The sequence below is a fragment of the Kwoniella botswanensis genome, chromosome 1, assembly GCF_036426115.1.
Source record: "Kwoniella botswanensis chromosome 1, complete sequence".
Lineage (NCBI taxonomy): Eukaryota > Fungi > Basidiomycota > Tremellomycetes > Tremellales > Cryptococcaceae > Kwoniella > Kwoniella botswanensis.
The window spans coordinates 99,849-114,846 of NC_088599.1; the positions used below are offsets into that span (position 1 = coordinate 99,849).

The following is a 14,998-nucleotide window of genomic DNA, read 5'->3' on the forward strand; positions in this document are numbered from 1 at the left end:
CCCTCTCAAATTTCGTCAATCTCATAAGATGATTCGTTTCGTCTCATACAAGCCGAAGGGATTTCGCTCTCGGTGTTGGTGTTGATATCGAGGTCGACAACAATTGATTATCTACCTATAACGATACACCATCAGCTTTAATCTATTGGAAGATACAACTTCACCCACTTCGACCTAGCCTTCATCTTCCTTCTCTTCAATCTCAATTTCCTTTGTCTCTTCTTCTTCCATTTATCTCTCATGCTGGGTGGTAGGTGGTGGGGTCTGTCAGTGCATGAGGACATGAGGTTGGGAGGTAACTTACTTGGTTGATATATGTTTAATGGTTGCTGAAGAAGAGAAAGAAAGAAGAAGGAAGAGAAGGAAAGATGAGGGAATGATGGTGTTTATATATATGTGTGTTTGTGAGGATGATTAGATGACTGCACGAAGTTAGGTTGAGGTGAATACGATTACGATTACGATTACATCATATCCATCAGTATATTATGTTACCATCAGTCCGGTCAACCTCAGTCATCTATTCAATGCAATCGCATAATCGTATAATATGATCATGCATACCTTGTTGGTTTTCACTCTACAGTAACGTACCGTAAAAGAGCATACACACACGCGCTCACACTTAGAGCTCATCATGCTCAGGAGCATCCTCATCCTCCCAAACTTCCTCATCCACATCTCCCGACCCACCAGCACCACCTTCACCACCAGAGGATTTCCTGTGAGTCTCGACAAACTCAACCAACGAATCTAAGCTTCGATCACCGTTATAGTCGATAAACTCGGATGAACCGGCCGCACGGAATTTGAGAGTTGGGAAACCTTGTACTTTGAATGGTGCAGCTGGAGGGATATCATTCTCGGTGGCATCCATTTGAGCGCTACATCCGCAATTGACTGAATCAGGATTTATCCTCACTATGAATTCCACTAGATGTATATACACTCACATGACAACGTTAGAGTTGGTAGCGTATTTTTCAGCCAGAGTATCCCAGATAGGAGCGAGTCGTTCTATTAATACATACATCATTAGCCAACCATTATACCAGGGGTAGAGTGAGTATTTGAATACTCACGACAATGTCCACACCATGGAGCGTAGAACTCAGCAAACACATCTTTGTCCAAATCACCAAATACGTTCTCCCAATCGTCCGCGACAAGCTTGTAAACTGGTTGATCTTGTTTTTCGGGGATAGGAGCAGATTTGATCGAAGGTTGGATTTCACCTTTGACGAATTTATCCAAGAAAGATTTAATACCTTTAGCCGAGACTTCCTTCTCCTGTAGAGGATATTTGGTTTGTGCAGCTAAATCTTGAATGACGAATGCTGGCCATTGATCACCAGGGAGGTTCAAGGATTTACCGTGATCTATGAATTTCACCGCGTCGATATAGACAAAGTTGACTTTACCCTTCAACTCCTTTGCTAAAGGTTTCAATTCCTCTACAAGCTTGTCCCTCGACTCGGATTCGGAAGGATCAGCAAACAAGTACGCGATGGGTAGACCTTGTTCGGCATAGGTACCAAAGTTCTCAGGTGAGATCTCGTCGAATAACGGGACGGAGTTGGTCTTGACGAATTCGGTTAAAGCGCTTACATCAAGGTTGGCGAGTTCTGAAGCGGGGAAGATGGAGTATCCCTCGTCGAATGATTTGTAGAGGACGATGGCTGGGAGGGAAGGTGATTCAGGGATGGAAGGTAAGGACGAATCGCTGAATTGACCGAATAGGTAGGAATCTCGGGCGGTGTTGGCGTATTGAGAGTAAGCGGAGGGGATGGGGTGAGAGGCATCACCGTAGGCGACGAGAACGCTGCGGATGAAGGACAAAGTTAGTGATTGATGATATCGAGAGCTTCGTTACGACCACAGCAAGAAGATTCGGACTTACACTTTATCAGATTTGATGAATTCAGCATGAGAGTCAGAAGTGACCTCTGAAACAGCAGGTAAAGATTGTCTGACCAAGCGTAGATCCCGTCATCAGCGCAATCACGAACGCACTTTTCTTCTGCCGCAGAGTAAGTGCACACCAGGACTCACTTGATCATATAACTGATTATCCCATCAGCTTTCCTAGGACCAGTATAATCCGTGGGTGTACCATTCCTGAACACTTTGAGTGTGGGGTAACCGTTCACGCCATACTCTTGACACAAGTTGGCTTGCTCCGTGCAATCTACTTTAGCGAGCTTGATTCCCTTCTTTTGAAGTTCGGTGGCTGCTTCTTCGTAATGAGGTGCGAGGCTGGGTGACGGAGGTTAGCTAAGGTAGGTCGGATGGAGGAGAGCGAGGAGGATGAACTTACTTCTTGCAGTGTCCACACCCTTATCGAGCAGTTGCAAGTCAGTATATCACGTTCTGAGGGAGGTAGAAGGAGATATACATACAAGGAGCGAAGAATCTAATTTTAAAGGACAACGATAGATAGTCAGCACTTTTGGTCCCTTGTACATCTCTCGCTTTCCTATCTTTTTTTCCTCCACGCTTATTCATGAAGGACGCCATGGTCGTTAAACGAAGAATCGACACTCACTCTACCAGAGCCAAATCTTCGCCAGAGACTTCACCTTTGAAAGTATCTTCCGCTAGGTCAATTACGTCTGAAGCTATGACCGAGGTCAAAGCAGGGAGTAAAGCGGCGAGAGCGAGTGTTAATCCTGATGAGATCTTCATTTTGGTGTGTCGCCTTTCTACAGTTGGATGGGTAAGAGGGAGGGAACCTAACGAGAGATAGATGAATGAAAGATTAATTAAAGGTATTTATTTATACATCCAGATGAAATGGATGAATCAGCAGTAACCAATGAGTGTGGTGGGAGTGGTGGTGGCAAGCTCCACGTCGACGCGATATCACCTTATCACCGTACAAGTTACAAGGTTTGTCACGATATTCTATTGCCTCAGGGTAGACGTGCTTCCCACTGTGGGACTTCACGCATACTCATACGTGCAGATCATTCCAGATTCACCGTCTCACAGCTATGCAAGGTTGCTCGAGATCGAAGACACCACTATCCGACAAAGCAGTACAATCAATTCGCATACTATCCTCCATGATCGGACACCCGGCTATCTAGCTCAAATCACAGCTGCTGGTCCGAATGCGAACTTGGTCGAAGCATACTAGGCTCTTCGTGATGGCTAGGGAGACCGCTGCAGCATATGGTCACTTGCACGTTGCAGTGCTCCCGGGTACAGTCAGTACCAAGTGATGCGATGAAGGAGCATACAGCACAGCATCTCCACTTGAGTGACAGACATGGCCTTGTTCGAATAATGAACCGGACAATAATTTCGTGTCGGGATAATCTCGATCAAATGAGAGGGGGAGTTCATCGTTCTTGTCCTGTACTCGAGTGGTCTACATATTCCTGTCATTGTGGAATTTATTTTCAAACAATTGGCAAGTACGTGCACAGAGCTTATCGGTACTTCGGACTTGGTCCTGCTATTTTGTCTCACCTGTGTTTACAACTTGGCGCACTTGGTGATGTTATTCGGTAGCGAATGGTCCTTGACGTTAGTTCAACAATGTACGACTCCACCAAATGAAGCCATCTACGTCTATGTCTGTTGTTATATCACGTTGATATTCCTTGGGGCTTAACATGATCTGCTTATGAGCCGAGACATGATAGGAACGATTCTTCTGACAGGGATTCATCATTCCCAATCGCCGATCCGGCAAGGCTTCATGGTGGCTCTGGACCAAGTATCTATATCTAGCAAATGGTTGCGAATATGAGCACTGAGTGTTCTTGCTGATCCGCACTACCATGTGCCGAAGATTAAGGGATTCAGGAAAAGCCATGAAGATCCCGGAAGGGTTCATGTCTGTCTGTGCCTGTTCTTTTGTCTTCTTCGTTTTTCCTGGTTCACTACACGGACGCGTGAATACCCTGTTGTGTTGGTATAAATTACTGCTTGCGGATCGAAGTAGGATCGACATGGAATGGATAAGACCTGGGATCACACCATTCTAAGAAAGACTCGCTTCATGTCCAACTCGACATGCATGGCCAGAGGCAGAGACAGAGGAAATCTTCATGACCAAGCGGATCTGACATTGACCTTACAGCATCTTCAGGTTCGTTCCTTACCATGGCTTAGGTACAGTACTAAAAGTTAATTATGGATTATGACTTTTTCGAAGCGCCAACGCCTCATTGAAGATGATCGGATCCTCCTCGTGATTCGTGATTTATGATCACTCGTCCCTGTTCTGATTTTGTCGTTGAACTGAAGTGAGTTGAGGAATATATAGGTATAAAGATCGATGAAACCTTCTTTCATATCATCTCATCAACGTACAAAATCAATATCAATTCATTCTCAGAGATTGAGTTCAATTCAATCAAGTCTTATCTCGGTATCTATCACATATCGTAAACACCAACACCGATACAATTTTGACATCAACGATATGACACATGGTCCTAACCGACGATGGAAGAGATAAATCAGAGTAATAATCCATACCCTGTTATGCCTACGGGATATCTCCTCGGATCATATCTAGCTGTGAGTGATACATCCCCTATACATCTTCCAGACGCAAGATCAAATATCAACATTGTTTCATAAGAACCATATATGAGATGTGTTTCCCTATCAAAGACACATACTGATACCCCTAATAGCTCGCGTTATACGGTGTCCATACTTCCCAAGTTATCCGATACTTTTCCCATCATCGAGATCCGCTCAGAACGAAATTATTAGTCTGCTGGATATTCCTTCTCAGTACATTGCAAATCATCATTATCCTCCTATCGAGTCATCAGTATTATGTCAATGGGATTGTGGATAAGAAGATATGGGGCACGTTTTGGTGGCCACTGAGTTTTCAAGATGGTTTGGTGAGTTTGAACGTTCCATACCTTGTAGATTATCAAGACAGATGAACCACTGGTTCCGTGGATTGTATGACCGACTGCTTCTGGTCATCTGATAATGCTAACAACGAAGAGCTCACGCTGACTTGTATTGTGTATTGGGTTTACCACAGATCCCCCTCATGGCATTCACAGCCCAATTATATTTCGGAAGAAGAGCATGGTTGTTGACTGGTAAAAAACCTTGGATGATCTGGGCGACTTCGATCTTAGCTACTATAACATTTGCATGTGGTATAGCGTGAGTAACACTCCTTCACACTGACGATCCGCATTCTACCACTTCACTCATTCTATCATCTGATCATAACACTTTTGTGAATCTCGAAGCTAAATTCACTGTCTCTGTTCCATCTTCTATAGCCTCGCTGTAACCGCCCACATATGGTCCGACAACCCCTTCGTCCCCTCTCAACTCTTCAAACAACGTACCATTGGTATTCCCTCTCAGATCGTCGCCATCACCTGGATGGGTCTATCGGCATTCACAGATGGAACCATCACCCTTCTACTCATATGGCGATTTAGACAAGCAAGACGGAACAGTGTCTTCTATTCTACTCGACATCTTGTCCGGAAGATGATTGCTCTCACTATGGAGACTGTCTTACTCACTCACATAGTTGGAGCTACAATGTGTATAATCTTCCTTGCATCTCCTGCGGCACATCGAACGAAGAACAACGTATTTTGGATATTGCTCGAATCAATCACCGAGCTTTACGCTTTATCAATCGTGTTCACCATCAATTCTAGATCACCTACTGCTCCCCCAATACCAGATACAGTCGTAGATGATTCAGATGGAAAAGATGGAGATGGGAGAGATAGGTTACCTGATGGTTTGGCTCAGACGGCATTGGATTATCATGTCGAGGGATATCAGGGATCAACACCATTCGGAGTCAGAGCTGTCAACGTTAACGTACAAGTGGATAGATCTCATGGATCTGGATCTGGGACTGGGTCATCACGGACGGGAGATACGATACCGTCGCCCTTCACACCGATGGATATCGTTGGACAGCAGTATTTCCCATCGTTCACTATGGGTTCGCCGAGGAGATCGTCGATGGAGATGGAGGATGAGATAGATGAAAAGGATGGGAAATAGACATATATAGATGGGTGATACAAGATGTATTGTGGACTTGCATTTGGATTTGGATTTCGCGTTGTACTTGTACATTCTACGTAGACATGGATAATATAATGGGATGCCATCATATAGCTTACTCCACTGCTTTGCTTGCGTCTATGGTGCTCCAGACTGGATGGGTGATGGCAATGTCTGATGTTTGACTCACGATCACGATCAGGCACGGGGCATGATGACGAGTGGGATCCAGCGTGATAGCATTATACAGCCTAAGTATGACATGACCGACACACCGAAGCTGGGCTAACACACAGGTCACAACAACAATCGCTGATATCTGCAGAGTGAACATGGACTTGACGATCATCACTTCAATCATGCGACTGCATCTCATATCCCCACCGCAGACATGTCCGAGTCAGACACCGACCCCACAGTCTTGATCATAGGATGTGGTCCAGCTGGACTGGTCAACGCACGGACACTGCTACAAGATGGTTTTAAGGTCACCGTGGTAGCCAAGGTATGTCTGCTCTCATATACCAGCCATCATGATCTATGCTGATGTGTGAGACATAGGAAGAAGACGTAGGTGGATGCTGGAGGCACACATACCCCGACTTGACTACCAACTCGCCATGGGGTGCATTCACCTTCTCGTGAGTGCAAACAACCACCCAAGAAATCATTGGATGCTGATGGAATGCAATGAACTCAGTGGACTGGATATGCCCAAGCCATCAAATCACAAAGGTGATGTCGTACCTGCTCGGACATATAGACGATACTTGGAAGACTTCTATCATCATTTTGTGAAAGATAAGGCGGAGGTTTTGTGAGTATCATATTGGTCCTGTATCATCTCGTAATCACACCTGAGGTGACATTGACAATATAGGTTCAATACTGAGATCATATCCCTACTACCTCAAGAGGAGAATCAAAGAGGATGGGTAGCTCAGCTGAGGGCCAAAGAGGGAGAGGAAGAGGGAAGGTTGTTTGATATAATCGTATTGGCTACAGGGGTAAGTTGTAATCACCCTTCCACACCATAACGTTCATACTGATCCTCAGTTGTAGTACCTAGGCAAACCATTCATTCCAGATATATTCAACGACTCACCAATACCAACCTATCACACCTCTTCTCTAGGATATTGTGATCAACTCAACAATCTACTCAATACCGTATCTTCATCCACCGACAAGCCCGCCGTCGAAGGAGATGCAGATACAATCCTAGTGGTGGGAGGAGGTAAAAGTGGGATGGACACTGCTGCCTTACTTGCCAATCGAGGTAAAAAGGTCATATGGACTTTTAGAGGTCCGCTTAAATGGTTTGCGCCGACCGTACCACCAGGTATGATGGGAGCTTAGTGCGTGATCTCATCCTCATTGGTTTTACCATTTGGAATGTACTGTAAGCTGACAGTAGATGATGAATCAAGTCGCTTGGATATAATGTTTGGACCGAGCAGGATAGTTGATAGTTGGACGATGTGGTTTTACCACTGTACATTCATAGGTGTCAGATGGGTGAAGGCGTTTTGGAAGGTGATGCGATCAGGATGGGTAAGTGGGAAGCTCTTCAGTGGATACCTCAATGAAAGCTAACACGGGAGATCATTGACTCTGTACAGACACAAACATACGTCGAACATGGTCTTCCACCACCTGAAACTGATCCATACCTTTCCCTCGCACACTTCGCAGGAGGAATCCCATCTTCTCCTTCTGATTTCTTACCACTTCTCAAAGAAGGAAGAATCGCTATGATCCAAAATGTCAATCCTACTTCAATCAACAGCGAGAAGTTTTCTGTTGAATTTACAAATAGTGATGGAGAAGTGAAGAACGTTATATGTGGAGCTATAGTCACTGCTACAGGATACAGAGGAGGGACATACGATTTCATGGAATCCAAATTACGAAAACGGTTAGGTCTAGTTCGATGTTTTGCTAATTCCGATGTCAAAATTGAGAAGATCAAGAAGGAGGTATTAGACAAGCGTAAGAGGTGGAAGAGTATTGATAGTGAGGAATATAAGAATGTTAGATTACCTTCGGTATTTAGGGGGATATTACCTTATGGGAGGTTTGAGCAGAGAGATTTGGCTATTACTGGAGCTACAAGGCGTGAGTAAAAGATCGTGATTTCTTTTTTATAAGATATGATCATGGCGACGATATCGGCTGTGTACTGATTGGCTTTCTCTCTTTAGCTTTCTACGTTCCAGCTATCACCTGTGAAGTTGAATCTCACGTAAGTCCTGATCGTCCAAAATACTAGAACGATCGTTGTTGTTATGGTCGACTTGTCTTTGACATTCATGTCTGTATAGTGGATTTCTTCGTTATTCAAAAATGATCCTTTCCTGAAGCTGCCGAAAAGCAAGAAAGATTGTCTGGAAGAGATCAAGGCAGATAACAATTTCACACGAGCTAGATACCCAGGAATTGACCCTTATGTGAGTGATTGTGGTCGAGTACGATAAACCCATGTACTGTATACCTGTATTAAGTATCATGGGTTTGGCGCTCAGATCCATAACATATGTATGACTGTTCGCTGATATGATTCATCCGTGTTGTTCGCAGGAATGTATACCCTCAGGTACTTACTTTTCAGGATTCAACGATCTCTCCTATACACGTGTACTACTTCGAGATATGTCTTTGGACCCTTGGAGGCAGAAATCGAATGCACCTTGGTGGAAATTCTGGAGTAAAGAGAAGGGGTGGTTGGACGTTCGGGTCAATCCTGAACAATATGCTACTTTGGGTGAAGAAAGGAGGGGATTGAGAGAGAAAGCTCATCGATGAGGCTCCACGTGATTGTGATTTGTATATCGGTAGATAGACGGCGCGGTGCATGTCTATAGTATTCCGCCGACTCTTTCGCCAAATGAGCGGTGATTTCCGAAGACTTCTGCTTCTACATGCCAGATGAAATTGCAAACGAAAAACAGAGACCGTAAAACGATCGACGGTACCACAATAAATCCTTTTGCTAGCTGAAAAATCGATTCATTCACATGATTCATAGTACTACGGTGAGCTATAATAAGCTATCGTAGTATATGGTGAGCCCTCAGATAGGAACACGCCATGCTCGAAATTTACGATACATCCTATGAGTTTCTAGTGATCGTTCAATGGAGCATCATCCAACAATTCCTTCAAGAGGATGGTCCTTGGAACTTCCAAGCCATTGAAGAAGCCGTCACCGGACTCTAAGACGAACCTTACACGATCTATAGGATTAAAATCAGGATCAAAATTGGTGCTGCTGCCATGAGTCACCTGGCCAAAGTCAGATCGAAAGTACAAGCCCCCGAAAGTTCCCTGCCACAGTCGGTCTCTCTCCACCCTTTGACTGTAAGCTTGAGCGAGCGATCGCAAAACCCAAATGTGGAGAGCGGGCAAGACTTTGCTGGTGAGATCTTCCCAATTTGTCTCCCTCCATGATCTGAGGTCTCTGTCCTTTCGGTGGCCTTCTTGCGAACCAACTGTCCTTAAGGAAATCCCATTTTCCGCATCCCATTGAGAATCTACCCTTTGTGTGGTCAGCTTCAAATTCTCTGCAGCTGTGTGGCTCAATCGTTGAGAAATCGGATGAATAGCTTCCTTTTCGGCTTTTTGGAGAGCCTCTTCCACGAAATGGGTTTGGATTGTTGGCTTCGACACAGTTGCAGCTTGAGTCTTGTATATCTCCCTGTTGAGACTAGTCGTGTTATCACCCATACCACTAGAGAGACAATCCATTCTCAGATCCAAGTCTCCGTCTGGGCGCTTATCACAGTAGAATTTGACTTCATCATCTAAAGTCACATTCCGAGCTTGATTTTCAGACAAACCAGCCAATGATGTTCTGACATCGATCATCGTGTCCTCAAGTAGCTGCTGGATTTCTGGGGTTTGCTGTATATCATCGATCATATCCCATTGAGCATACGCCTCATAAGGGCTATTCTCGCCCAACAATACCTTCGTAGGTGGATCGTGAAGGTCGTATCGAGTCGCTAGAATCTTCTCAATAACATGATTCCTCAGTTCTTCTGATAGTCTCTTGAGCGTCGATTCGAACTGATCAGAAGATATAGGGGATCTGGAAGTGCTGAGGATGGATTCCCATCCACAAGGGTTCATCGTGAGAATAACTCAAAGAGATAGATAGACAATTGCTCTTGAAAGTATGTGAAGCGAGACGATCTGAGTATAAAGAAAGTTTTAGGATCTCAAGATAAGTTTGAACGTGTGAGAGCTTTATAAGCTAAACAAAAGCTAGACTTGATCCCGGGATGAGTGAACTCATGGGAGTCTGGACTTTCGTCCTCCTTTGAGAATTGAGAGGACATCTATTCATGGATTCCGCTGTCCTTTCATATCGTACGAACTTCTTCTGATCAATGAATGGGGCGACAACTTCCAAATCAAAAGAGGTAAACTTCGACTGTGACATCATACATGTCTGTGAGGCAGTGGAAGTCTCCTCTACTTGTAGACCTAGCGTAGGACCGTCAACCCATCCTGACCATTTGTTTTGGATGATGTAATTGCTCATCGCAGTGTGGTGGTCGCTTCTCTGTGCGAAGATGCAGGTAGAGGTGATGAGTCCAGACTGCTTGCCAGGTTATCGTCTAATAGACTGTATGCGACTGCCGCACAGCTTACGATCAAGGTAGTAAGTAAAAAGTTGAAGCTGTCCGACTGTGGCGCCACACCGACAAGGCTCGCTCGCTCATGTACAGTAATTGCAGTCTCGATCCGGTATTGTTTATACGGGTACGATCATTTCCTTTATATTCATAGATATACCACAGATTCTTCTGTCGAGTTTACAGTACCCGATATCAGAGATCCTTGGCAAACTTCTTATCATTCAAATCAACAAAATCCGATAAGTGTGTGGTATAAAATTTATGGAAGAAACCATCTTTAGATTTAAGCTGAATCGAAACGCTTTTACTGTCCAACAGCGGATCTGTTGAGAACCACCCACAACAGTCCAGGGAGTTACGAGGTGTCTTGATATCGGGGTTAATGGTGACTTCAAGGCACACTTTATCTATACTTCCCACTTCGGAAGTTTGACGAGATACCTTATCCTCGATAGTTTCGCTAAGTGCTTGACGGGAGTAATCACTGAACCTTGCGCTGACTTCATCACCGATTTTATCCCAATCCCTCTTGGCCCATGCAGACCAAAATTGATCGCTATTTGGAAACATGTCCTGCAGCTTGTCTTCTCTCTGTTGCTGTGTCAAATCGGGGAAATCAGCTTTCCCTGACCACCTTTGTAAGGTGGCATCCTTCAGTACCGACTCGTCCTTGGTCAATTCAGCTTTTAGTCGATCTGTAAGTTTACTGGCTATGTCCGGTATCTTATCTTTTTGGAAATGCAATAGCCTTTTGGAGAACTCGCTGTATTTAGTCGAGTTCCCGTCTTTCAATGATTCGAGCGGTTTGACTAGGCCTGTCCAGGTAGAGACTGAACCTGAACCATCGCGCTCGACAGCTGGTGAGTGTATTGAGAACTTGACCAGGCCGCTCGAGCGGACTTCCGAACTGGTTTCCATTTCTCGACCTGCATTGAGGATATCGTCGATAGTCTTTCCAGCAGCTAGTAATGCGTTACTTGTTCCACCAATCGCTCTTTTGACTACTTCATCCACCTCCGTCCTGACCTGTAGACTGTTGACCATGTCCATGATAAAAGTCTCGCGCTCTCGATCTTGGCCCAAAGCGTCATGCAGAGCAGTATCATCTGACCTTTCTCCAGTGATACGAGTCCGCACGACCTTTTCGCTCAGTTCGTTACTCTTTCTCACGAAGAACTTCTGCAAGGTACTTGGGTCTGACTTGGCGCGCAATTCCAGCGAGTTCCAATCCCTGATTGATATCTTACCGGTACTGGTATCCGCAGTTGATCGTGAGGAAGTTCGTGAAGTATTCATAGTGTGGGTTTATAATCGTATCGATACTGGGTTATACAGTGTATGTATGACCAAGGATAGACGCAAGATGTAGGTGAGTTGAAATGAGGCAATAAGCCGAAGACATCGCCCAAGGAGGTATTTATATGCATGTGATTACAAATGTCATGAGGGGTCGACTTATGATTTTCAGAAGCTCTGTGGATGCGCCTTCGACAAGCTCTGACGTCGAAGTGAAGTCTAGGCCATCCGCCTTCAACGGTAATGAAGTCATTAATCCTTTGATCTCCTGAGAACTGCCACAAGATGGTGGTTCTTCTTCCTCCCTCATGAGAAGTGTTGCACTCCTCACAAACCTTATGCCTTCCTGCCCGAAGATACTCCGCAAGCTTGCTCATCCCCTTCTTCACTTCGATGCTGTAGTGTCAAGCCTAAGAAATCTGCAAACCTTTTCTGAGTATGATGACCATCATAAGCTTCTTCTTGCTGTTATCCCAATTCAACACGACTTTTTTTGTTTTCTTCGCTGTTCCAAGACTTCAGCTTCTTACCCTTCCAGAGTAGATCGGTTTCGTTTGACCACCAGGAAATATGAATTTGTATCAGGGCTTGAGACAGTGTCTTCTCTAGACCTGCAATCATCTCTTGGTCTTGTGAATACAAAATTCTCACCCTTCCGCATTGTCAATAAGCAGAACTGTGTAAATGTACAAGTACATGGTCTTTCTCATGTTCTGCAATATGTACATAAACAAACCTACTGCAGAGGATACTTGTTAGAATACATCTATCCTTATTCATTCATGTCGTTAGTTAAGCAGACACCTTTAAGTCCCTTTCACCTCTCTCACCCCATTCCGTATCACTCCCAGAATCCCTCTCCTCAATTTCCATGAACCTTACGGCTCTTCCCTTCAACAACTTATAGGTCTCATGTCTTCGCCCAGCAGGCTTGTTCTCTTCGACTATGTGTGACTCTTGATCTTCCGGGTGCGGGTGCGAATCAATGGTGAGATGAATAGGCGATGGCAGTTTCTCAAAATATCCATCTAAGGATTTCCACGCCAATGAGAACGTTGATGATCCTACCTTACTATTGCTCCCGAACTGGCTTTCTGGAGTGGCGGGATTGATGGGAGTGACTTCAATAGAGACGGATCGTTGTGTACTTTGACCTACTCTACCTTGTAAATCCCTCTTTGCCCTCTCCCCAACCATTACATCAGTGATATAATTCCTCACAACTTTTCTCGTATCTTTATGCCATTTTTCACCTTCGTCGGAAGGGATATCGCAAGGTAAATTTGATTGAGCTTGAGAAATTACACTTTCAGTCAATCTGTTGGCTGTCTCACTTCCAAAATACCTCTCGGCATCTGAAAAGTATTGTCTTACTTGGGACGTTTGGAACTTAGGTAGACTAATGACCTTCTCATACATCTTGGTAGGGTCGTTGGACTGTATGGAACTAGAGAGAACTAAATGTACACCGTCTTCTTGGATCTTAGAAGTACTTTCGAAGGGACATCCATCCAATATGGTATCGAGGGTTATCTCATTATCCAAATCGAAGGATTGTTTAATACTATCGCTTACAACCTCTTCAACGAATTGCCTTAATTCCCCATCGTTCAGATTAGGATTAGACAATAGATCATTCTTGACCTTATACAATTTGTATGAATCATCAAGGACTCTATTGGTAATTTCATCTCGATCCATCATTTTCAATCGCTCTTCTGTGATTTCGGCTTGAATTGATCCGGTGGTAATTGTGATCAGATGGTCAATCTTTTTGGCATTTCGAATCAAACTTTTCAGTTGAATATCCGATAATCTTTCTTGTTCATGTTCCTGTCCTTCTGAGGCGAAAACGAGAGTATAGTCTTTGTCTTGAACTTGTGAAGTGATTGGTCTTGGATCTTCGACCTGGTGATCCATTACTGGTCAGATCCTTTACGGTCTTCTCGTGCCATTTTTCTCTCAGTACGGAATTGAGCTTTTCAAGAACCTTGGGTTGCATGGTTTCGGTGATTTTCGGCCAATCTTTAGTGGACCATAAACCTCTGAAGGGAAGTTGGATCGATGAATTTTCCCCTGGGACGAAATTCAAATAACTTTGGAGCTTACTTGATAATTCTTGGAACAGGCGTTCCGAGACTTCTGGGATTCCCCTTTCTTCCACGGCGTTGGTCAGCGGAGATGGGAAGGTGTATGGGATTTGGCCCACTCCAATTTGCCATGAAGCTTCATCGAAAGCTTGTTTGGAGATATGGGTAGCCTGCCCTTTATCGAGGCAACGGCATATATCTCGATATACCTCCGAGACGAATCCGCATTTATATTCCTGATACCAGTCAAATGACTCGCATAGACGCTAAAATCAAGATTGCTTAAAGCTTTCATTCGTTCGTCTTCGCGATCATTTCCATAATGCCTATTAACACCTTCAAAAGCATTTGATAGGAAAGATCCCAAATGCTTTCTGTATGGTCCATTTGAAGTGATCTTACATAACAGATAGTCTTTAACCTCCGATTCCTCGGTCTCGGTGGCTCTGATCAAGAAATTCTTCTCGGCGATTATCAATGCATCATGGGTGAGGGTCTTAACGAGTTTATTGAATTGGTCGTTGTAGATGGTCGTCTCCTTAGAAGACATATCCCTAGTAGGAGTACCAATTGAGATGCTTTGGTCAGAGGATAAAGATAGATTAGTCGCCATTGTATCATGAGCTCAGACGAGTGGACAGAGAGGGCAATATATCAGGAGGATGATCTTCAATGGGTATTTCCCCCTTGCGGTGGACTACTGTATATATATGGCTATCTTCGTGAGTATATACATGCATGATATCATAGAACTATCTTCGTACTTCCTATGTCCAAGTCTGATATATGCTTCTTACATTTGAGTCCAGTCGAAACCGATATGATCGGCGCAAAAGCCATAGCTTTGAAACATGCAAGGCCTTTAGCCGCCATGCCTTCGCTTTCACGTTACATCATGCGATCTTACAAGACCTGCAATCCTTTGATCTTATATACCTTCTGACC

General features: G+C 44.3%; 7 protein-coding genes across 7 annotated transcripts; 2 read left to right on the forward strand and 5 right to left on the reverse strand.

Moving 5' to 3' along the window:
* Positions 1 to 625: 625 nt before the first annotated feature.
* On the reverse strand, positions 626 to 2,685 carry L199_000037 (protein disulfide-isomerase domain; the record flags this gene model as incomplete). Its single annotated transcript, XM_064885810.1, has 8 exons — positions 626 to 884; positions 954 to 1,017; positions 1,083 to 1,822; positions 1,901 to 1,969; positions 2,053 to 2,256; positions 2,318 to 2,336; positions 2,400 to 2,413; positions 2,546 to 2,685. 8 exons carry the CDS (start codon positions 2,683 to 2,685, stop codon positions 626 to 628), a joined length of 1,509 nt encoding a protein of 502 aa, XP_064741882.1.
* A 1,773-nt stretch (positions 2,686 to 4,458) lies between these two features.
* On the forward strand, positions 4,459 to 6,021 carry L199_000038 (uncharacterized protein; the record flags this gene model as incomplete). The annotated part of the gene is made up of 4 exons (XM_064885811.1): positions 4,459 to 4,533; positions 4,653 to 4,871; positions 5,021 to 5,148; positions 5,271 to 6,021. 4 exons carry the CDS (start codon positions 4,459 to 4,461, stop codon positions 6,019 to 6,021), a joined length of 1,173 nt encoding a protein of 390 aa, XP_064741883.1.
* A 394-nt stretch (positions 6,022 to 6,415) lies between these two features.
* Positions 6,416 to 8,829, forward strand: L199_000039 (uncharacterized protein; the record flags this gene model as incomplete). Its single annotated transcript, XM_064885812.1, has 10 exons — positions 6,416 to 6,529; positions 6,586 to 6,665; positions 6,725 to 6,841; positions 6,905 to 7,031; positions 7,087 to 7,382; positions 7,455 to 7,578; positions 7,647 to 8,142; positions 8,229 to 8,269; positions 8,349 to 8,474; positions 8,605 to 8,829. The coding sequence occupies 10 exons, from the start codon at positions 6,416 to 6,418 to the stop codon at positions 8,827 to 8,829; spliced, it is 1,746 nt and encodes a 581-aa protein (XP_064741884.1).
* Positions 8,830 to 9,147: 318 nt separating this feature from the next.
* On the reverse strand, positions 9,148 to 10,155 carry L199_000040 (uncharacterized protein; the record flags this gene model as incomplete). The annotated part of the gene is made up of 1 exon (XM_064885813.1): positions 9,148 to 10,155. The coding sequence occupies one exon, from the start codon at positions 10,153 to 10,155 to the stop codon at positions 9,148 to 9,150; it is 1,008 nt and encodes a 335-aa protein (XP_064741885.1).
* A 704-nt stretch (positions 10,156 to 10,859) lies between these two features.
* L199_000041 (uncharacterized protein) lies at positions 10,860 to 11,963 on the reverse strand (the record flags this gene model as incomplete). The annotated part of the gene is made up of 1 exon (XM_064885814.1): positions 10,860 to 11,963. The coding sequence occupies one exon, from the start codon at positions 11,961 to 11,963 to the stop codon at positions 10,860 to 10,862; it is 1,104 nt and encodes a 367-aa protein (XP_064741886.1).
* A 792-nt stretch (positions 11,964 to 12,755) lies between these two features.
* L199_000042 (uncharacterized protein) lies at positions 12,756 to 13,883 on the reverse strand (the record flags this gene model as incomplete). The annotated part of the gene is made up of 1 exon (XM_064885815.1): positions 12,756 to 13,883. One exon carries the CDS (start codon positions 13,881 to 13,883, stop codon positions 12,756 to 12,758), a length of 1,128 nt encoding a protein of 375 aa, XP_064741887.1.
* A 252-nt stretch (positions 13,884 to 14,135) lies between these two features.
* On the reverse strand, positions 14,136 to 14,666 carry L199_000043 (uncharacterized protein; the record flags this gene model as incomplete). The annotated part of the gene is made up of 1 exon (XM_064885816.1): positions 14,136 to 14,666. The coding sequence occupies one exon, from the start codon at positions 14,664 to 14,666 to the stop codon at positions 14,136 to 14,138; it is 531 nt and encodes a 176-aa protein (XP_064741888.1).
* Between the last annotated feature and the right edge of the window lie 332 nt (positions 14,667 to 14,998).